The 25,068-nt window shown below is 35.3% G+C and overlaps 1 protein-coding gene across 5 annotated transcripts in view; it reads right to left on the bottom strand.

Annotated features, from left to right (window-relative positions):
* The window catches only part of THSD7A (thrombospondin type 1 domain containing 7A), a 254,779-nt gene that overhangs the window by 187,654 nt on the left and 42,057 nt on the right, over positions 1–25,068 (bottom strand). For all 5 annotated transcript variants that reach the window (XM_042817387.1, XM_042817391.1, XM_042817389.1 and 2 more), the window contains exon 3: positions 92–600. In XM_042817387.1, the coding sequence (XP_042673321.1) occupies positions 92–251 (160 nt within the window). In that variant the 5' untranslated portion in view covers positions 252–600. The remainder of the gene's footprint in view (positions 1–91; positions 601–25,068) is intronic.

The raw sequence follows: 25,068 nt of genomic DNA, 5'->3' as shown, positions 1-25,068 counted from the left end.
ACACAAAAAGGTTACGGCTTGCAACAGAAACTAAACAGGCTACTACGCAACAGCAACACTGCTACTATGTTTGTACAGCATCCTTACTTACCGGTCTTCCACAGATAGACGGACGAAGTTTGGAATTCGCTCTGTGCCCGAGTGCCCCAGCTCCCCAGCAGCAGGACCACCAGCACTCCCATGCAACGGGCTGGCGGGGCGGAGAGCCCCGGCCCACGGGGGAAAGCAGTGCTCCCCTCTCTCAGCCTCATGCCTCCAGCAGCCCGCGTCCAAAGCCCGCAGCCCGACCGTGAAACCTCCTCCAAATAGTATTCCCCTCTTCAAAATTTCTTCTCAGGGAGAAGCAGGCTGAAAGCCTCTATCTTGCTTTTGTGCATATCAGTTGTAAAGGAAAAACTGTTTAACGCACGGGAACAATAGAGTCCTCGCTTGCTCTCGCTACAGCGACTGCTGCTAGTATGGTTGCTGCTCCACGCTCTTCCATTCAGCGGTTAGTAGCAGTTTTCCATCAGCTAAAAGAGAGACAGCTGTCCGCAGGGGGCTCCAGCTGACTGAGCAGGTTATCTTGCGCTGGGAGGCGGTAGCAGTCATTTACACCAGCTGGAAAGAGCGAGACAGAGAGAAACAGGGATGAGAAGGAACACAAATAACCCGGCGCTGTAATCTCAACACAGAGTGTGACTGTAAAAGCCTGGCTTCCCAGGCATCTCTCCCTGGAATAGCCCAAATGACACACACTAAGAAGAAAAGAAATCATCACCACACGTGCTTCAGAAACACAAGACCTGCAACCAGAACAGATACACTAGAGCAATATTATATTAATTAGGAGAGCATCGCACACTTGTCCTGAAAGCAACATACATGCTACATTAACCATTTTGTAAGAAACAAAAAATAAATGGTTACTCATGCATTAAATAGACATTAAATAGACAAGTTTCCACAGAGGGAAATGAAAGGAATAACAAAACAAAAGAACAACCTACAACTTTATTTGCATATTTGTCAAATCTGTTTCAGGTAATAAAGTGCAGCTCTCTACTGTGTGTGGATGTGTAAGCACATCATCTCTGTGGTAGATAAGGTCTGCATGTAACATATAATGCAAAATAACATCCCTTCCTATCCAGTAAGTATGTACACATATATACATGTATAAATGTCAACTGTGTAATTTAAAGTAATTTGAAGATCAAGTTATCAATCATTTTTAAAACACACACCGAGTTTTACATATGAAAGTATTCAGGATACATTAGGCTGTCATGATGATGCAAAATCGTGCAGAGAGACAAAGCTTTTAAATTAGGCACTCTTATCTCTCCCACCCATTGCCCAGCGAACAGATGCATTAACAAGCCTAAAGATCAGGTTTCAGACATCCATAAACTGCAAAGCAAATGAGAAATTTTCAAGAAATCTGTTACCATATCCAAAAAGTTCCATTCAAAATGCAAGCAGCCACACACACACACACACACACAAAAAAAAAAAAAAAAAAAAAAACCTGCAAGAGCACATGATCCAGAGTTTTAAAATGATGGAGCTATTGTTGTTTAAAGAAGAAACCTTCAGTGAACCTCTCTTGGGACGCCTGTCATTTTTGCACAACCTTCTCAGACTCAGCCTTTTCACATGCATTTGATTAAAATCAGCCATGATCAAATAATTCCCAAGTCTTTGCCTGTTTAAATATTCTGACATCAGAGCAAATTAGCAATGTTGAAGGTTGCAAATTCGTCTTTGTTTACTTTCCACTCTGTTACGCCTCTAAGAGGGAATTAAAGGCTCAGAGAGCTCTAGCACTGTGAGGCTGTGATTAAGAGAGATAAGCAAGTGTGGATTACTGTTCCTCAGCTGTTGAAAAACAGGCAACAATCAGGAGATTATAGGTTGATAAGGGATACATAGAAAGCCATGATCTTAACAAATTTATAGCATCCTGATGCAGAACTTGCAACCTCAGCTAAAGCACTTCTGGAAAAAGATTTTAATTGCTCCTACTATACATCATACTGCGTTCAATTTAGGAAGCATTGGAGACCCTTTCATCCTGTGTTTTGTTGAGCTAGATGGAATACTGTCAAAACAGTGTCCTCTGAGTTAATAGAATTGTAGCAATTCCACAGGTAAATGGCAGGTTAAGTTATTCACATGCACACTGTTTTTCATGCCACATTGAAAGTATTAAAATATTCAATCTAACGAAGACAATGCAATCTTCATAATTTCTGAAAAATATTACAATAAATTTAAGGGCTTAAAAAAGTTTTGTAATCACCAGGAAATCTGTGACAACTTCATTGACTTGTTCATTCAAATTAAAATACACATTGCTTATACACTCATTTGAAAAATTAAGATTAAAGATGTTGGCTTTTTAGCGGGAGATATACACAAGGAGGAAAAAATTATATTCTCCAGGGTGACTACGGGCATAGGCACCACATTCAGAGTTCTTAACAGCAATAGATTCTACCTAGAATTTTTATGAATGTCTAAAGAAAACCTCTGAAACATCTGGAAACATTATCAGGAAACAGATCATTCATATAGTTCACTCAGTGAATCAAGGTGGTTTCTGACAGCGGAACAAAGCAGTATCATGCGAGAGTGAATACACATACACAAACATTCAAACATTTTCTTGTATTTATGCAACAAAAGCACATACTTTTTAATTTTTGATAAAGATTATGACAACTAATATTTGCATGCTATTCCTTAGGGCTGTATTGTTTTTTGTTCTAACAAAGATCAATAAAGTACAGAAAACTAGTTTCACCTTCATTGGTAACAAGTTATGCACTTAAAACTGTTTAGAAATGTGTCAGAGAGAAAGAAAGGAGGCAAAACTGGGAATATTCCTTACATAGATCTAACTGTAGTAAGGATTCTTGAAAAGCTGCTTTTTGTAAACAACTCTGAGCTATGTCATTTTTGCAGCCCAAATATCCATCTTTTAATCAGAACAGGAAAACACAAGCAAGAGAAGAATAGGTAGATGCCTGCAGACATGCTAACCTATCTTCAGGAATTAAACCTCATACACAGGAGACTGTGTATACAGATTGTATGCTTCAAATGTACTAACATGAGAGTGTTGCTGGCAGCCTTTTCCGTGTCAGCGTGCCCAACATATTCTGACCTACTTGCTATAGTGTGCAAGGGTCTTTTCCCAGCGCAACCACAATTTCCAGCTCACAGTGATCTAATTATGATCTAATGATCATAAATAATCAATTGCTTGCAGTTTAGATGTTCCCAAATACAAACTTATGTACTTCCAAAAAGAAACCTCTGATAAAGCATAGAAATAAACTACAATCAACATTAATCTCTGTATCAGTGCAAAACAATGTCAGTGTTGTACCTTAGAGCATCAACAAATGAATCTCCATAGACTTGTACTCACATACATTTATTTATTTCAGGTGCTGCAACCACATGGAGTCAGTAAAATGCTCTCATATGTGAATGACAAGTTAGCACTTTTTTTGTTTTCTAGGGAAAAATGACTGATCTCAAAGACACTCATGAAAACAAGGTAGAGTCAGTCATAAAATATTAGAATTACTTTGTTCTTGTTTTCTAGCATTAAACAGTCAGAGGATGACAAAAAAACAAATGCATGCTATATTTTATCTAGTGAAAAGAGAAATGAGATCAAAATACAAATTGTATAGCCACCGCGTATGAAAAGTTGCCTGCCAGATAGAATCTCCCTGCTAGTACTAGTACATTCCTGTACTACCAGGCAGTCCCATTTCATAAACCTGTTGCTGTCTGTGAAATGCCATGATTAAGAGCTTCAAGATCATCTTATGTTCTGTGCTGAAGACATATTTCTAAACATATTAAAATTAAAAAGCATAAAAAGACCACAACACACACACAGCACATCAGCCTCTAGACTCAACAATACTCAATAAGATGCATGTCCAGTATCTGTTCTGTCCACCTTTAACTTTGTAGGCCCTGAATAAGGCAGCAACTTCAGTAAAGCGTCAGTCTGTTCTTCTAGATGTACAGGAGATATTTTACAAACTCTTGCATTTTCCTTTCTAAATTGTCTGTGCTATTTAAAGACTGAAATATCAGAAAATTCAACCAGATTCTAAAGAATGAAGATTGTTTCATTTCTTATGTAGGATATTTAAACCCCTCCTAACCTGAACTCTGATTGTGGAAATTTATATCAAAAAAGATGTTCTCCCTTCACATAGCTATGAAAAAACAAGTGTTGCTAAATGTAAATTGACTACCTCTCACTACCATTCTCAGAAAGAGGGATTAGAATAATAGAACATCTTGTGTTGGAAGGGACAAGATCAAATCCAACTCCTGGTTCCAAGTTCCACACAGAACCATTCAAAATTCAAACCCTATATCTGAGAGCACTGCCCAAACACTTCTTGAACTCCCGCAGGCTTGGTGCTGTAAACATTACCAATGGGAGCCTGTTCCAGGATCCAATCACTCTCCCGGTCAAGTACCTTCACTTAACATCCAATTTCACATCATCCCCTTGAGTCATATTACTGTCACCAGAGTGCAAAAATCAGTACTTCTCCTCCACTCCCCTCGTGAGGACTTGTAGGCTACCATGAGGTCTCCTCAGTTTACTCCAGGTTGAATAAACCAAGGGACTTCAGCTGCTCCTCATACATCTTGCTGCCTAGACACATACCCATCTTTGCTGCACACCCTTGGATGCTAATAGTTTTCTGCCTATCTTATACTGTAGGACCCAAAATTGCACAGAGTGCTCACACTGAGGCTATGCTTCTGCAGAGCGGAGTTGGACAATCCCTTCCCTCAATAGGCTGGTAGTTCCCATACCCCACAATATGGTTTTAATGAGTTTCTTACAGGTAATAACCAACAGATGCCCATTTCTGAAAAGAGTTCTATATTTTTAACCTACTGACCTGATTAAGTCATATTAGGACACTCTTGCATACCACTGTAAGGATGCAGTGGGCCCTTGGATATATCCACTGTAAACTCATACAGTGCACATCTGACTTTCAGAGAAGGCATTAGGTGTGGCATGTTGCCTTATATGCTTATTTTGAAAGTTCCATCATCTAAACAACCCAAATAACAACTCAAATGAGCTTGTTTTCTCTCTGTCCCCCTGCATAAACTCACCAAGACTTCTAGCTCTGCATTTTTTTTAAGACCCTAACTTGCTTGTAAAGATTTTACTACAGCTGGAAGTGCGTTTAAATGATTCTCTTGAGATGATACCTTCAAGAATTTTACAAGAGAATTCTAGACCAGAATATATTGTACAGGGTCCTTTCAGGCTGTGGAGTTTTGAGCATCTCCAGTAGACTTAGAAGTGCTCTATTATTTTTCTTTATATGAAAGCCAGGGAGCCTAATTAGAGAAGACACAAGAAATACGACACATGTGAACAACCTTTGAATATATCACAACGTATTTTGTCTCTCAAAACCTGGCAGATTCATTCCTGAATTTCAAAATGAAATGTCTTGTACAAAACTTGTAGCTGAAAAAATTACTCTTTAGGGAACCTAAGCATATAGCCTCTAGGTGTCACACTTGACCATGTCATAATATACTACTTAGGGATTTCTAAATCTTACACAGAAGGTAAGAAGGTAACAGACCTTGATGTTATCCTTTCAAAGAGTGATATTATTAAATATCTTTCTTTCAAACTTGTAATAAAAAAAAAAAAAGAGAGATTAGCAATTTTTTTGCCTCTTTCATACAAGTCACACAATGTTTTATTTTTGATGGACAAACTGTTTTGGAAAACATTAGTAGTACCACAGTGTATTTTAAACTTACATCATTCTTAGATTTTCTGGACAAATTCGGAAATTTTTAAGTTATATATGTAAGTTTTGTAGAAGAAAGAGTTATGCAGAAGAAAACACTAAAAATATATAAACATTTCAACGTTTCTAAATAATTACTTCAAAATCTTCGCAACAAGAAAAACTTATTTTTAGAACATGAATGAGGATTCTACATGCATAAACGTACAAACAGCAGATGTCAAGAGGGAAAGGATTCCATCCAAAGGGACTTGGACAGGGGTGGGCTCATGCCAACCTGATGAAGTCCAACAAGGCCAAGTGCAAGATTCCGCATCTGGGTCAGAGTACACCTAAGCACAGATACAGGTTGGGAGGAGAATAGCTAGAGAGCAGCTCTGAGGAGAAGGATTTACGAGCTTTGGTTGAAAAATTCAACATTGGTCAGTAGCATGTGCTTGCAGCCCAGAAGGCCAACCGTATCCTGATGGTGGGGACAGGGTATGATTTTAAACTGGGAGATTGAGATCAGATATTAGGAAAAAACTATTTACTGTGAGGGTGGTGAGACAACTGAACAGGTTACCCAGAGAGATCCTTCCATCCTGGAAGCATTCAAGGCCAGGCTGGATGGGCTTTGAGCAACCTGGTCTAGTGGGAAGCACCCTTTGCTTATAGCAGGGGGTTGGAACTAGACAATCTTAAGGCTCCTTTCCAACACAAGCCATTCTATGATTCTGTGATCTAGCTCTAATTTGACAAATGCATTCTTTTTATTAAGGAAAATAAGTGATTCTTGGATAATTTTTGTTCTATTTTGCATTGTTTGTTCATTACTTTAAAAGCTAGTTGAAGGGTAGTACATTGGTGAAAATTTGCCTAGCCAATCTTTCATTTTAAGGCTTTTTCTTCAGATGCAAAAAGACAAAATTTAGATATTACTTAAATGATTCAACTACTTATGTGCTGCTGGTTTTGAGCAGTTTTCTCAGTTTTGGAGCCAAAAATATTTTTAACTAACCCCTTTGGTAGGGAAAGATCAATACCCCTGGCCTGGAACATTCGTGTAAAAAAACATTCTTTATAAGAAGGCACATGTTAAAGTACTGCAAGGAGGTATATGAAGTTCTGCTTGCTAGTAGATAAAGCTAGAGAATGGCAGAAGGTCGCACCGAATTAACTAGTTCCACTTTGCTTCTACATTCTGAATGAATACTGCACTTCCTATGCAGATTACACTGGCTCCAGCAGCAGGCTGCATGAAGCAGAACTTTTGCAAGTATCAGAACTGGATGCAAAAGCATCTCTGAAGTTTCTTATTTGGAAGAGTCATCTCTATCAAGAAATCAAGCTCTGAACCTTTTCTCATCAATTCAGAGATCTCTTTAGTCACATCTGCTGCAGCTTGCCTATCTGTAATGAAGGCAGCATGCATTTTTCATTAGGAAGCCAACTGCACTGATAGTAGATTATTGAAAAAGATTGAGTTTTTCCATTTATTCAGAATCTGATGGAGAAAGCTCCTATACTTAATTTTCTCTTGAAGAGACCACACCTAAAAAGTAATTTAAATCAAACACAAAATTCAGAAGCACAGTACTACTTATGGTCAGGTTTTGTAGTGAGGTCTGAATCACTAAAATACATTTCTCTTTCAAATGCATTTCTCAGTTTAAAACTGCCAAATTCTCAGTGTCAGAGCAGTGTTATCCTATAAAAACAAAGATAGGAATTAGAAAAAGCACAAAAATGGCTTTTGTAGTTGTTCCATTCTTTATAACGAAGAGGAGAAACAATAGTTCCTTTCTTGTGCTAACAGAAAAAGAAATATTTTTCATGAGGAAATTGGTGAAATTTGTCACTTAGAAACAATTTTGGCAACATGTGCTTTGGGGAACAAGCTTGAAATTTGCTTTTGTTAGAAGTCATCAGTGTCCTTATCACAACCTCTGAAAATAAGTTTGCACTTGGTTAGAAATCTTTTTGGAACTTGGTAACATCATGCAATTCTTTAGAGGTTGTTGAGAAGGGAAAAAAAAAAAACACCTTAAAACTGGATACAAAAGTGAGCATAAAAATGGGCCACTAGTATTCAAAGCTTGGTAAAGAGCAAATGACAGGAAGAACTGAGAAAACAGACTGGAATTAGGATAAGATACCAAATGGAGGAAGTAGCGACAATCAGAATTTCTGCACATATTTTAATCTTCAGTCTTTTTGAACGTTTGATACATACCTATGGTTTGTTTACCCACGCAATTATGACTTCAAAAAGAATGAAGCATTTTTTAAATCTAGCTACCTAGCTTTAGTTACCTCATTTTCAGAAAAGTCTGCTACAGACTTCAACAATGAAGAAAAATAAATAGAATCAGTTCTCGATCAACAAGCCCACTGTACTGAATTTTCACACACAAATACAGGACATCAAGGGGGCTTTCCATGTCAGCTCTGTTACCCCAGTGTGCGCATATACTTTTCAAAATTTTTAAAATCTATGGGAACAGCTAGCCCCCATGCTGAACATGAATTTATATTGAAAATAAATAAGCTTATCCAGACAATTTCCTCAATGGTAAAAAATAACAGTTAAAAATGATAGCTGTAAAAATAAATGAGTAGAATATATAAGTACTTGAAACGCAGGCAGGAACATTTCAAAGACAACAGAGAGTAGTGAAATCCCTAGCAAGGAGAACAGAAAGACAGAGAACGGAATAAACGAAGAAAATCAGTGCCCATTATTGCTTTTGAACATCCTCTCCTGGGATAGCTTAGTAATTTGCACATACCAAATCACCTTTAAACAAAAGCCACCCTCAGTCAATTTTAAACCTTCTCCTTATTAAAATCCTATTGATTGATCACTCTTCATCTAAATGTTTGACAAGCCAATTTCCATTTTCAAGGAGGGAAACAGTGGTCTTCTTTTTGAAGACATAAATCACTCAAACATTGTTATCAGTTCTCAAGTTAACTAATTAATACAAATTAATAAGAAAACTAAGTAAGGCTGCTATTTATTTCTTTTTCTCCCATCAGCCCGTGCTTTTAACGGCTTCCAGAAATTGATGGATTCAGATGTACTGACAAAAAATACGTAGCTGGAAGTAGCTTATAATGATTTGTTAACTTCATAAGAGTTCCAAATTAGCTGGCCAAAAGTACAGTGTGTGTGTTTTATGCTGACTTCAACAGATCAATAAACAGGAAGAATATAACTTGAGGAAACCGATTAAAGCATCTAACACCATTTTGACATGAGGTCAAATTTAAAACCTATTCCTATCAACCAATCTTCCCATTGAAAAGTATAGGTTACTGCCACTGAAATCAACTCTGTAGCAAATTACAAAACAAAAAGGAAGGCAACAACATGAACTCTAAGCCCATATTAGTAAAAAGATTATACCATTTAAAACCATGTCACTGTTTAGCCTTGAATATTAATAACTAGATGTGAAACGTTGAGCTGTGTCAAGAAAACCTTCCATTCTTCTAAGTGCTGCCTTTCCTTCATCCTCTGCTGTTACAGCACTGTCCTCTCCTACGTTCCACTACAGCAGCTTTTCATTGACAAAAAGAAAATAACCAACCTAAGCAAGTGCAATAGGTAACATCACAACCACATATAATTGGATTTTCTGCATACAGATCACAAAGCAGTCTACGTGCTACAGAAAAATCTTCTCTAAACTATCAGCATTAGCATTCAAATTAGAGCTTCACCAAGGGGATCAAACCAAGCTTAAGATGATGTGACACTTTAAAGACAAGAAAAAAAGAAACATTGAATTGTCACCATTGTTCTTTTCTATGGTGACAAAAGACATTATTGCCAGATTTCTCCAATCACAATTATACCTGCATATTCAAAAATGAGAGAAAAAGCTTTCCAATTAACTGTTAGTGGCAGCACTGGTACTTCCACAAGTTGTTCCCAAAGGATTTGAAAATAACCATAGTCTAAGTGACTGATAGCTGCCCCTATATACTATCTGTGGAATATAAGACAATTTATTTTGATATATTTTTCACTGAATAAAAAAACAGGATGGAGACTAAAAGTACAAGGATTTTTTTCAGCGATTACATTATTGAAATACTGCAGAAAATTCAAAAGCAGATGGCTCTAATTCAGAATTGAATTCAGCTGTTAGCATTCAGCTCAGTGAGTGGACCATGAGTTCCCCACAACAACAAAGAAACTTAATCTACATGGATGAAGTGAGGTGAGGAACACTCAAAAAGATGAAGCACTGTTGAACTGCAAAAGCAATGTCTGAATGGCACAGGTCAGGTAAAGTAAGCCTTAGTTCAGGTAAAGTGACTCAGGTTTTATCAAAGCCAAAAAAAAAAGAAGAAAAAGAAAAAAGTATGTCACGCATAAAGCAGAAGCCAAACATAACAAAAGAATCTTCTTCCAGGAGCTATCTTTAGGATAAAGAGCTGGAGCTGTTCAGCCTGGAGGTTCCAGTCTTATAAAAGCCTCTCAGTGTCTAAAGGGGAGCTACAAGAAAGAAGGGGACAGACTCTTTAGCTGTGTCTGTTGTAACAGGACAAGGGAAAATGATTTCAAACTAAAGGAGGGCAGATTTACACTGGATATAAGAAAGGTTTTTTACAATAAGGGTGAAGTACTGTGACAGGTTGCCCAGAGAGGTTGTGGATGTCCAATCCTTGGAGACATTCAAGGTCAGGCTGGATTAGGCTCTGAACCACCATATCTGGCTGTAGCATCCCTGTTATTGCAGGGAAGTTGGACTCAAGGACCTTTAAGGGTTTCTTCCAACTCAATTCCATGATTTTATTAATAATTTTGGATTATTTCATCTTACTGTTTAATATATATATGTCCATTTACACATTTATAATGTTTCTATAACATATATTTAATATTATACATATATTTAACATGCACATATACATACATATAGGCATATATACAAACAAAAAACAATTTATGGCAACTTAAATTCTCTTAACATCCATATATAAATTCAGATACAGTAAACTATTTACACCTGTCTGGCTTTTATACCCGTATTCAATCAGAAGCTTATTCCTTTGAGATTTCCCATATAGTTAAAGTGATAATTTTTATCATGTTTCCAAAATACTCTCATCAGTAGCCCAACCTCTGTTGCCTAAAGATGCTTCTACGTACACTCCAACTTTAATGTCTCCATCACTCTTTTTAACTGTAGAAAGTAATTTTTATGTATAAAAAAGGTATGTCTAGTGAGTTTTGTATCAACTGCAAAAGAAAGTCGTTCAAAGTTTCACATGAGGAAACACACAAAAAGAAAAAAGTCAGACAAATATGTTCTACATACTTCTAAAGCTGTTAGAGAAACCATTGCAAACTGTTTTGAAGAGGCTGGTGAATGATTGTACATTAAAACCCCTCACAATTTCAATTTTTCTTACTGACATACACATAGCATATGTAAAAGTTTGCCCATATCTTTCACATACGTATGTCTAAAGGAATTTAATTATTAACATTTTATTATTATACATATTTTATATGATTTTGAATGCATCCTAATTATTGAAACTTGCTGAATAGCAGGATACATTGTACCTCACTTTGGTTAATGTGGTACTATTCAACAAATTACTTTCCTGAAAATTACAAGGTTGCTATAGCAAAGTATTACACCGATAAGATTCAGAGAAGATTTCCCTTTATTATGTCAAGCAGTTTAAAGAAGCATATGCCTACAGTAATTTCCCTCTCTGTCAGCAATTGGTTTACCGGCAGCAAACTAGAAATACTGACTGACTGCCAGCCTTGTGAATCGCAATTATTATTTTTTTTATGTAAAACTTAACTATATTGAGTTATCTAAGCTACCATGATCTCTAATACAAATTATTTTTTATTTGGTTATAGGCATTTTGGCAGAACTTCTAAGCTCCCAGCCAAGATCTAATTTTCATTTCTAAAGGGGACTGGTAAAATGCACTGTGGGTTCTCAGTCTCTGTTAGAATGTTCTCATGTTAGATGAAAAGCTTCGGTAAAGGGAAAAATATAAATATGCATATTGGATTTTAGAAGGACAATCCTTCTCTCACTCCCTCTTACACATACGCAAAGAAAGAAAATTGTTATTGTCTTTGGCCAACAGAGCACTTCTTACTTTCTCCAAGTTCCAGGAGAGTGCAAAGGAAGTCATCTTTTACATAAAAAGGATTTCATTGTAAGCACTGCTATGAAAGAAAATTAAATTAAAAAAATGGCACTCTAACTTATCAACATGTTCAGAATGCAATTCAGAAATCTAGTCTCTATTTCTCCTTTATTTAAAAAAAAGTTTGATCTTTTAAAAAGCACAGGAAATTCCTCTTGTGTTTCATGTTATCTTTCACACTGTCATCCCGCAGATAACCTGCAATTTCAAGTAGCAATCTTCAGATGCTATCAAAATGAAATGATCCCAAATGGTTTCATAATGAAATACAAAAGATTGCATTCATTTGATTTCAAAATGGGCCATTAGCCACTGTAGTCTTAAACCATTAAAAGAAAGAACTAGAAATCAAACAATAAATAAACCTAATGCATACCTCTAAGCAGTAAGTAATTAAAATAGATAGTAAACATTTGCTTTATTGTTTGGTTGTTTTTTTTTTTTTCCTGCTAAATTATGATTTTTGCAATAGTTCTTAAATGGTTTTAATTTTAAATGCATTGCAGAAATGAGATCATATTCATTGTATGCTCTTCATTAACTCAACTGATGGTGTTTTAATTCCTGCAACAAAGTCTGGTGTTCCTTTTACAATTCATCATAGCTATCACATGATGAGACTAATTCGTTTCTCTACAGCAGAACAAATTATTTCTTCACAAAATGCATACTATTTTTAGCAGGGATTATTGTTAAACTTTCAATACATTCCTTGTTCTACAGCAGAGTAAGTATTTCATTTTTAATTAGCCTTCCTGTGCCCCGATTCCCCTAATGAACTAATAACCTATGTTCTCTCTGATAATAAATATGTTGAATAGACCTAAAGGAAGATAAGAAAGGATATTTAATGCAAGTGTTTTGTCCGCTATACTGAAAAACTTCAGTACTGTTATAAACAATAAATGCAAGTTTAAAAAGTTTAAAAGACTAAGGGTTAGCCAGAATGAAAATAAATTTCATCACAAATCACTGTATTATTATAATTTTTTGCTTAAGATTTGCCGCATATGTCATTGGGCAAACATGGTATTTTAAAATACATAGATATTACATAAGCAAAGCTGAATACAAAATTATTCTCTTCATTTATTTTCAGAATTACAACACAGAAACTATGATGTGAACTCCGGAAAATTGCACCTATGTTAAAATAATAAATACTGAGGTGTCAAGGGAGCATCATGATCTTGTCCTGATGCAGAGTTGAGCAAATAAGCTATAGATAAAAGGTAGTTGAAATAAGTATTCAAAGTAATAAACATTAGTATGGGACATGGATCAACAAGTGACAGAATGACACGAAACTGCCATAAATAATCCGATACTGTTGCTAGCATTTCCTAACACCCAGCATGAATCTCCCCTGGCTCAGCTTGAAGCCATTCCCTCTGGTCCTATCACCAGTTATATCAGAGAAGAGGCCTATCTCCAGCTCACTACAACCTCCCTCCAGGTAGCTATAGAGAGCAATAAGGACTTGTGGATTGAGATAAAAAACCACTAAAAAGACATAAAAGGAAAATAATAATAAGCAATAATAATGATAAAACAGTGTAAAATTGTGATGCGTAATGCAGTTTATTGCCACTCACTGACCAATATCAAACCAGTCCTCAAGCAGTGGCCACTCTCTCTAGCTTATCTCCCCCAGTTCTACTGCTGAGCATGGCACTATGTGGTATGGAATATCCATTTGTTTGATTCAGCTGCCCTGGTTCTACCCCCACCCATCTCCTTCTGCACACCCCACTCCCTTTGATAGGACAGCACAGTAAGCTGAAATATCTTTGTCTCTGTACAAGCACTGCTGTAACAGCTAAAACATGGCTGTTATCAACATAGTTTTTCTCCTAAAGCCAAAACATAGCATCATAAACGCTATGAAGAAAATCAACTATGTCTCAACTGAAACCACGATAGTGTGTTAACAACATTAGTGCTTTTGTAAATCCAAAACACAGCACCATATCACCTGCTCGGAACAAATATATCTTTGCATTAGGTCCATTGATTTACAGCAGAATGTAGTCCAAACATCCTGAATCACCTTTCACAGGTGAAACTCTTTCTCACCTGTGACCAGTTCCAAACCTCAGTACCCAGGACTAGGTCCAGACAAGCTCCACTGATGTCAAAGCCATTCCTGCTACAATTTTTCATTAGAAATAATGATCATTATTTACAGCGTTCTCCATACATGAACATAATGAACTCTTTTAACACAAGTATATCTGAACTGACATAAACTTGAAGTTGTCTGTACTTCATTTTTTACAGTCACCTACAGAAAGCATTACAGTTTAAGATTGCACTAAATATATATATAACATATTGAAGTATATCTATCCAGAAACAGTGTAAAATTAACTCCTTTGATCTCGTTTACTGTATAGGAACCAGAAAATATATATTTGAACTGTACCACTATTGTCCTCAGAGATTAAAGTATTTCTTTCACAGTTTATCCTTGTCAAGTAAAAAGAAGTCAAACTATCAAATGAACACAAAATAAAAAAATGAAATTCAGCAGCTGCACAGACTGAATAAAAAGTATACTTGGGCAAGTCCATTAAAATATAATTTTTTTTTCAATGGAAAAAAATTCTACTTCATCAGAGTCAGATGTAATAAAATGCTATGAAAGTTAGCAGAAAGGAGTTCAAGGAAAGGAATGAGAGAAATCAGAAACAGTACAGTAATCCTATCTTTAAAAAAAAAAAAAAAATGAGCATAAACCCAGTGTGATAAAGTGTAGATAAAGAATCTTTGCAAGGTCTTTCTGTTCCCTCATCTTGATGGTAAAACTGCTCCAATTTATGATAAAGACATTATATATTATAAAATTTAGCATCCAAAAAAAAAAAAAAAAAAAAACGGCAACTGGGGGGGGGGGGGAAGATGATATTTTAACATTGAAAAAATATTGATTTTATTGAGTCAGTGGAGATTGTCATTTTTAAAGCCATTGCAAACTGGGTTAAATTTAAATCTCCTATTATCATGTAGATTATACTCTGATGAGGCATTTTTGCTGATATTCACTGCAAGAAATAAATATAAATTATATATATATATATATATATTTATTTTAGTGATGCTCTTAAAAACAGACTTAAATATTATTATTTGGATCCACCTGCAGGCCATTGCAGAAAGACTGCAGCTGAGGGGGTGAGACAGCAGGGAAGCCCATTCAAGCTGATCCAATTTAGATATGCAAATTTTATCTTGTGCATTTGAAAAGAACATTACGGCACAGCATAATTTGCACCTTGAGTTCCAAAGAATAATATTTCTAATCTAATGAAAACATGGCTTCATTGTTCACTTTCCCCCTTCCCAGGTTTGGTCCAATCTACTGCTCTCCTACCTATATAAAATTGTTTTCTTTCATATTTGAAACAATTAACTAACAAAGAAAATGAAAAGGAAAACAAATGTATTTATTATTGTAGTCACCTAATAAAGACGATGGTATAAGTGCTTGACTCGTGATAAAATCTGTAACAGAGGGCCTAATATAAACACCACACTAGGGATGAAATGCTAAATGAAGCAAGTGAAGCTTAAGATCATGTGTCTGACAGAATGCACTGTTCATTTATTTTTATTTGCCTTGGTTGTTCCTAATAGTGATATTTGCTTAATGACTAACTATTGCAAAAGTATGGGTTTTTTTTCCCCCATCAAAAAGTGAGTGGAACAATGCTGAATGGCCCACACTGTTCACATTTAGAACTACCATCTACACATATTTCTTCTGATTCAGTGGTATTATTGACAGAACAAGACTGTATGTCTTCTAATTCATGAACATATATGCTATCTTAAAAAGAATTAGCATAGCTGAACTAGCAGGAATGCTCATTACCGTTCAGTATGCAGTAAACTCAATGCTTCAAAACAAATTTTATTCTCAAAGTGGCAGACAAGATCCTTGCCACTTTCCTTATAAACAAACCCAAAGCTTATTATTGCAACAGTAAGCAACAACATTAGAGAAATGGATAGAAATCCAGAACCTCAAATTTCTAGGAGTACATATACCACCATTGCACCACTTCTTACTAAATTAGAAAATATAAATTCAGTAATTTCTAAAATTTCACATCTTCATTAAAATGCCATTACAATATAAGTAACAATAGGTTGCATAAGCAAACTGCAACTAGAAGATAGTCCAGAAAATACATGGTTAATCTGCTGAAAATTAGCTTAATTGAGAACTCCTCCTAAACTCTCCATCCAGAACAATAACTGGAATAACCCCAGTTCTGATATGAATGGTAGCTCATACAGTCTTCCAATCAGGAAATCAGCACAGGAAAAGTGCAAGGCCAATGCTTGTGCTATTTGAAACAGAAAAGTCACAAAAATAAGTTCACAACAGTAAGTTTGCAGCTAAATGTCACTAAAAATGATGCTTTGCCGTCGTATAGTCGGGGCCAGAGGGTGGTTGACTCACTGGCATGTGCTGAAGCAAAAAAGCTGAGGGCAGTGGCTTGACCAAAGGAACACCAGGGATGTCTGGCAGCTCCCACCTAATGACAAATAAACACGCAGTGTGCTATGGCCCTTTTCTTTAACTCTAGAGAATATTCTGCTCTTACCACCAAAACAGAAAAAAAGTTGTTCTATATTAATGACATATTTATAGGTGCATAAAATACCATGTTATTTTGCACTTTATTCCAAATTGCTACACCAGCCTTAGCAGAAGTTTAATAACCACATGAGGAAACCTAAGCAAATGAGAATATTTCAGAAATCACAAAGCCAGACACAACTTTTCATACTATGAAAGGCTGCAGGGAAGCAAAGCTGCATTGCATCTCATTCAGATGGGGTTAAAGAAGATATGTGATATCTCTAAGTGTACTCATTCATGTTTTTGCAATGAGAACCATGTCCATTTGCTATTACCAGCATCCTTTGACTGCTATCTTTCTCTAAGAAAACTTTCAAATTTAAATAATTTCAAAAAGGGAGTGTGGTGATATTTGATTTTTCCTATGTATGGTGAATATTTTAAAAGGAAAACTTTCAAGACTTCCCAGAGATTCAGAGATATCAAAATAACACAATACTTTCTGATATCCTTTAAAGAAAGAATTCAGACAAGAAAATAATTCCTACTAGAATGTGAAGTTTCATTAGATATCTTTAAAAATACTGTGTAAAATTTACTCTTTTGAAAGATATTAGGAGTGCTTGAAATTCAATCTCAAGTTGCTCATTCATATCATTATCACTATTTATTAATTTGCAAAGTGAAACGATATCACAAAGTATATACTTACTATGTTTACTAAAACATACTTTTAACCACAATGAGGCAACAAAGATATTTATTGTTAAAGCAAAACATAATTGATATAATAAAATATTTAACACTAATAAGTGCTGTTATTTAAATAAACATATCCTGTCCTGAAAGGCCTTTAGCTAACGAATTTGCAAACAACCACTCCTTTGTTTCTTGGTCATTTATGTAGCCTGCGGGTTATATCAGAAAATGCATATTTTATTATATGATACAATTTGCATTTTTTTCTACTAAAATACTTCAATGCTATAATTTAGTTTTTGCAATGACAAGTTAATACTACATTATAATTGTTTTCACTAACATCCTGTTACAATTAACACTTTCCTTTCCTGCTTTAAATATAACATCCATTTCCTTTTGAATATGCTTTCCAGGAAGATTAACAGATTAACATCCTGCAGATATTTTTCATTGTGCCAAGAGAGGTGCAGGGGAGAACAGAACTGAAGTTTTCAAAACAAAGACTTTGGCAGGAAACAAACTGTGCAACCAAATTGAATGAGAGGTCATTTAACTTCATTATGTCAACTTATTTAAGTGATAAAACAGCAAATCACTATTACAAAATAAAAACTGACTCTGTAAAATGAAGAAGAAAAGAAAAAATCTTTTAAAATACATTTCACAGATTCATATACGCATTTCTTTGTAGAAAAAAAAAAAAACTGAAAGAAGTGAGCATGTTAGCAGATGCCTTTTCACAAATTTGCATTCTGTTTCAATATACATCATACACAAAATAGGAAAAACAACAAAGTATTTCCAGTCAAAGATTTTAGTCACTTCAATCATCTTTCCTGTCATTTAAAAATGTTAAAATTATACAGGATTTCCTATTGAAATAATTATCATATTACAAGTAAATCTTTCCTTGCACTCCAGGGATAGAGAGTTTGACCAAGTCATTTGAACTAGGTATATCAAAATTATTGGGGCAGTTACTCCTACGTATACTTGATTCTTTGTTTGGAGTAACTGCCCACTACTCCCTCTCAAAACTACCAGATTATCTGGGCATCACAGCACTCTCAGTCCAGTAAATATTTACAATACATTATAGCTTCTGTTTTGGTGATTAACAAACCAGAAAGAGATTTTAAGCAAAGCTATCAGTTTAATCTAGCAGGGCTTTACATCCAGTACGCCAGACTGGGTCAGACAGTTTTAATAGTAAGGCAATGATGCAGCCACAATAACTGAAATAAGGCAGTGAATTTTTAAAAACCCAGGGGAGTTACAGCCCCATTTACTCCATCTGTGATACACTACGGGGACAGAGAAGCAAGGTTTACTCTGTGTTTATCTGCAAAACATGTTGTCAAAAAGCTATTTTTAGTACACACACACACCAAAAAGAGTATAATTTTTGAGTGTTTATAAACATCTAGAATACATCTTCAAGGTAAAAATAAGGACCTGGAAATAAATTCAACTTTACTGTTGTTAAATCTTCCAATCAGGGTCACTAGCACTATACCTGGCAAGTACTTCTTACACAAAATGTGAGAGTTCTGAGCTCTAAATGATTGCCAAAGCATGTCTCTTAGCTATTTATAATCCTTGTTAACTCCTCAGAAATAGAAGTAGCAACATTGCAAGTTAAAATTACCACTTATCTCTACAACCTATAAACAACTCCATTAATAAATGAAAGCACATATAAATGAGAATGAAATTATACAAATCCATTGTTTTATTAACACTTCATTTTATAGCTCATGGTGTCAGGAAAAAAAAAAAAAGCTAAGGTTGTTCAAACACGGCATTATGTTAGTGAAAGGTATTCTGGGAGAGTTTTCACATTTGTATCTTGTTGCTACCTACATCTTATCCTTAGTTCCATTATCAAGACTGTGAGAGAGGAACTGAAAGTGAATGAGTAAATGGAATATGTATCCTAATACACAATGAGACTTCATATTATTTATAAAAAGTATAAAATAATGTATTATAAGACAATTTACTGTAAGAGCTACTGAAGCAAAAGACAAAATTATACTCCATTAAAATATCTCTCGCTAGCAGTAGAACATTTAGAGCTCCAGCCCCTGTGAGTCAGTCAGAGAAAAGGTAGAGGTGAGCATTATTCATACAATAAATGTACACAGAATACAAATAAAAAAGATCCTGATATGTGTCTGCCAACTACAAAAATTGAAAAAACACAGAAATTCCATTGAATTACATAGTGCTTTAATTTACAGCCCAAGAAAAGTATATACAAAAAAGAAAGACTATTTCTTTTCATTATAAACACCTGTGGACATCCATCCAGACAGCTATCATACTGTGCACAAGATAAAAAAGGATGCAGCTAGTTTGTGAAGTAAAGTTGTGAAAAAAGCAAGAATAAGACAGAAGGGATTATCAAAAGAAGCAAAATAAGAGATTTTTGCTTAAATTGAATATATACTTTCATTTATATGCAAATAGACTTTGAGACAAAAAAATCAGCTGACAGATGAGATGAATTACAAACAAATTTTTTGTAATGTATTTTGCTATAGGTGGAGAAAGAGTTGTTGGTTTTCCTGTTGGTTGGTTATTTTTTCTGTCTTGTTTTGCTTTGTTTTATTCTCTCATTGGAAGGAGATTGTTCAAATATATATTATATAAGGTTTTATATGTATATACATACAAAAATTCCCTATTATTCTCCTGAGAACTATAAGTAAACGAATGCTTCTCAGATAGGCTAGTTGGCAGATACTGAAGTCACTGAAAAACAAGTTGAAATATTATCTGAAATTGGATCCTTCTACAAAGCATTCTGGAAAGAGGCATTCTCAAAAGTTGCAAATGTATGAAGACAAAAGTTAAAATTTTGGATAGGCTAGCAGTAATTTCCAGCACTATTTTCCACTCTTACTGTACCTTCACATCCATTTTCTTAGTTAATTAACATTTACAGCAAAACCTTAGTTATTTTTCCACTGTTTGCCATCATTACACGTGTATGAATATGTACTTGCTTAAAAGCACAACTTTCAGCTCACAGTCTGGGAGGAACAGTGGTGGCACAGTAGGGACCTGAGTGGCAAGGTCACCAAAAGGATGCATGCAATGTCTCCTCAGGCACATGTGGCAGTATCTGTGGGTGATGGGGCATGTGATGCCACCGCACTGCAAGTTATGGTGACCACCCGATGCCAACACTGCATCAGGAGCAGATCTCTACAGCAAGACAGAGTACTTCTAGCAATGAGAGTGCAGGCCATTTCCTTAGACAGGCCAAGTACCCGGCATCACAACCAGGTGCCTGGAGTATTAGGATTGACAGGTACAGAGGGGTCACAGCAGGCACAGCATACTTGGCAACTCTGCTTTCACTACATCAGCCCTTTCAAACTTCCTTCACAGATAGGATTAAGCTTCATGCCAAAGAACACAGCAAGAAGCATTATCTTTAACGGCAAGATGACTCTTCATTTGTAATGGGAGATTAAATAAATTCAATGGTACAATAATTTGGCATGCACTTTCAGCTCCAAATTACAGTCCATGCATATATATGCACTGACAGCATTTACAGCAAGCAAAGTATCAGGAGCTCTGTATTCCTGCAAATTCTGTAATAAGCAGTTGAATTTGCTAAGTCCAACAGAATATGTAAAAAACTGGGACCAGAATAGTCAAAAAACCCACTGTACTATTTAATTACCCCCTTCCCCCCCCCAAAAAAAATAGCTTTAATTTTTCTCACGATTGTTCTGAACACAAGCATGAACTGATTCAGTACCTAGTACTTCTACCAGTGCTAGCTGGTTTTTGAAATGGAATTTCCATAGAATTTCCAAGGATCTGATGACACAATTTAAAATATATATTATGGTAGATCACTGGAAATACTTCCCTTACACAGCGCTGAAAGCATATCAGTGATTATGTCTCAGATAATAACAAAGTAGCTCAAAGTGGCATAGTGGATTACAGAGGTAAACCAACTGACCCAGTGACTACGTGATGACTTAAGGTCTACATCATTTTATTTTATTCAGAAAAAAAAAAAAAAAAAGAAAAGTAGAAAACATTATCCTAGAATTTTAAAATTCTTTGTATTGCTGCCCAGTATGGAAGCTTGTTACTGATTCCCAGAATATATTAAAAAACCCTCCACAAGTGGACTCATCATGCATTAAAACAAATACTCTCAGCCTTCATGCGCCACTCAGTGTTACATCTTTTGTATTCAATAAATAGTGTCTGCTTCTTCATTCCTACGTTTTGAAATACATCCACAATTACGTACTGGCTTCACAAAATTAGGAAAGAGATATGAATACGACGAAGAGGAAAGAAAATTCCATCATTCCAAAACTATGTTGACAATGCTATTGGAAGACTTCCAATTTTTTTTTTATTATTATTATTATTATTTTTTTTTTTTTTACTATTTTTCTTAAATTTAAACTAAATTTGTCAACTAAAAGTTTTTAAAGATTCTGAAGCCTATTGCTCAGTCAATGTGAAAAACAACACTTCTGACAGGTATCAGAATCTCATTGCTTATCTTCAGGAAGTCCCTAAAGATCCACTATTTCAATGTACTGCATACATGTCATTAACTCTATTTAAAAAATTGATTTTTAAAAAGTTACATTTACTAAATGTCTACACCCATTATTCTAACAGTTAAAAAGCAAACCGAAGTGTTTGTTTGCAGAAGTTATGCAATTTTTGAGGAACTTTTAACAAATATTATAAACATACTAACTAAAGTTTGTGACTCGAGATATACCTGTTGGCCATCATTTAAAAAATTTTAGATATTCTTTATGGTCCATAAAGAAGTCTCAAAAAATGCATAGAAAGTTATGCCAACAAAAACAGAAAGAATAGTTAAGTAAAATATTCAGCATTCACAAATGGACAGTTTAGGAAATCATGAATCGATTCTTTTCTCCCATAGCTCCAAAATGCCAGCTAAAGGTTAATGCTATTTAAGAGAGCTGCATTCAGAATCCAGGATATGCAACAGCAGGAGAAGCCTGCTTGGCTTTTGTCAGAAATAAATCTTTCAGGCACATATCTGTCCAGTCATATCTGAACAGAATGTTCTGAAACAAAGGAAAAGTTACACCAGCCAGTCTGATCCGCAATCTGATCATTAAAAGATAAACAGCACTTCTCAGCATAAATCAGTCAATTATACAATGTGTACGATTTTTTTCCCCTCCATTAATGAAATGCTTGAACTTTCATGCTGCTATGCTGGTAAGAATGGATATAATTTTCTCACAACTACTTTAGAAAGTACACTCATTTTAATGGAAATGTGCAATATTTCACTGCCCGTGGGAGTTCTCTGGCACATATCTTGAATAGGATTCATCATTTTCCATCAATATTATCTACATGTAGCTATACTTCATTATAGTTAATAAAGAACTTGTCAATAAGATGGATACAATAGATTTTGGCTAGATGGATGTAAAATCTATCAGAGAAATCCTGTCCTAAAATATGAAGACGCTCTTAGACTGATAAAAGAGGTACCATGTTATCCACTCAGTTAAACGTATACTGCAAGTAGGTTAAGCTTTCAGATTTGGACATTCTCCTCCTTTCCATAAGAATAAATGAGTAAATAAAAAAAAAAAAAAAAAGACATTTACTTATATGGCAATTAAGGTTCTTTGACACTTTAATTCAAAAACCACTCTTTCCTGTTCTTATGCTTCTCACAAGCTTCCTTTCAGATGGTGGCTTCTTTGGTCTGGAAGATGTTTACAAAGCTTTGACAACAAATATTCAACAATCTCCAGTATCTTTTACATGCCTCCAGTTTGACTCACAAACACAGACATCTGCGTAGGCAAAGAACAGAACACACTGTGCAATCTGCTAAGAGAGATATGGTTCTGCTGAATCACCTCATTTCTCCATCTCTTCATCAGTGGCTGCACAGTTATGTTCAAATACAGGCTAGAACAAAAAGACTGAAAATAGGTATAGACTGTACTATTCCCTCTCCTTGCTCTTCTGATCCAGAAGAGTATACACATCTGGCAAGGCAGTTAACACTGTTAACTGAAGTCTACACTGTTGCACCTCACATTTTATCTGATGAGTGGATATAGCCTGAGTGGATATTGCAAGACATTTGTCAGTAACGAACAAGTCATGGCCACCATATCTCATCTACAGCTTTTATTAAAAGAAATCCATACACAAACCACTACATCAAAAGATAATAATTTCTTAAAAAATAAAAGTTGAACATCCAAAAATAAATAAATAGCAGAACACGATTTGCGTACCTGTGTCCATCACAACCTGTGCAGACTATAATGGGATACTTTTGCCCCCACACAGCATCTCTTATTACATGCGAAATACCAGTTTCCCTAGTTTTTCCACAGTTTTCTGGGGTTCAGAAGGCCAGAACATTTTGCTGTTATTTCAGAAACTTAAAACCTACCCAAGTATTTCCAGATCTCTAGGTATGATCCATTTTCCAAAATACACCTTCCAGAAACACATTTACTACAGCTGAACGTTTTTACCACCAAATATTTACTTCTTCTATGAAGGGATTTATGCATTTTGCACCTAGTAATATAGTTGTTGGTAAAATGAACAGGTTTTCTGGAAAATTTCATCAAGCATTGTTTATATGACCTTTTTCTACATCTTCTATTATTCTGCACCCTTTTAAATTATTAACATAAATCACCAGGAATTCTTTCAGTATCAGTGTCACACACTAAGGAACACAGCTCTCAACCTTTCTAGTAATAGATGCCTTTCAGACCTTCCTGCACTACTTCACAGCCAAGGACAAAACTACTCTGTCATACCAGAAGCACACAAGTTACTTTGTTTGCCCTGACTCCCTATGTCCTCTTTAGAGTTGGTACTTTCACCAGTCAAGGATCCAGGAAACTTCCAGAAATATGGCCTTCATTTCTTATTTCTAGATACATCATTTTGACTTTGGTTATATTTATATTGAGTCATATGCTGTCTGGATAAACTCATATTACCAACAAGTCTAAAATATTTCCAGGACTAATCTGTTCTGCAGGTTTCATAAACAGAAACTTAAAGTAAGGCTACTGGATAAGACATAAAATATCCATATCTTTCAACAGAAACACCACAATACTTCAACATTCTCCCTTCCTTTTTTCTGAAGTGTGACCACAACAAGTTTTTAAATCCACTTCATTGATTTTTTTTCATACTGTGTGCTAACATGGAGACTCCATTAAGTGTCTGCACAAAGTCTAACTTCTCTACCCATCTTTGTCAAATATTTTTTGCAAATCATAATTATTAGACCTGAGGTACCCTGCAGACTTTTAAATGACCAGTTTCTATACAATGATCTTTTAGCAACAAATTTTCAAAGCAAGTTCAGTTTTAACCATAAAGAACCAGTGAGCCAACTCCAGAAGATAAACTTAGAGTAAAACAAGTAAACCTATCAAAATTGCCAGATGGGCACAACAAATTCTATCACTTAAGACTGATTTAACATCTTATCTTGTAATTACTCTTTAAAGGAGGAATCAGCTCAGTAAAAAAAAAAAAAAAAAAGATTAGGTAAGCAAGGAATATTTTCAAATTAAAATTTCTGCACAAGAAATAGAAAAACATCTAGGAGATGCTATAAGTAATTTATTGACAAGAAGAAGAATCTTTTTTTAAAAATAATGAGGACTTTGTTTCTTTGTTCATTAATGAGTATAGACAGCAAAATCCTAACAAAACCAACAAAATTTCATGAGGTGGAGAAGA

The sequence above is a fragment of the Centrocercus urophasianus genome, unplaced genomic scaffold (assembly GCF_019232065.1).
Source record: "Centrocercus urophasianus isolate 14NV4802_14NV808 unplaced genomic scaffold, USGS_Curo_1.0 seq_16, whole genome shotgun sequence".
Lineage (NCBI taxonomy): Eukaryota > Metazoa > Chordata > Aves > Galliformes > Phasianidae > Centrocercus > Centrocercus urophasianus.
Note: the sequence above shows the minus strand (reverse complement) of the source record. Positions and strands in the feature narration are given on the sequence as shown.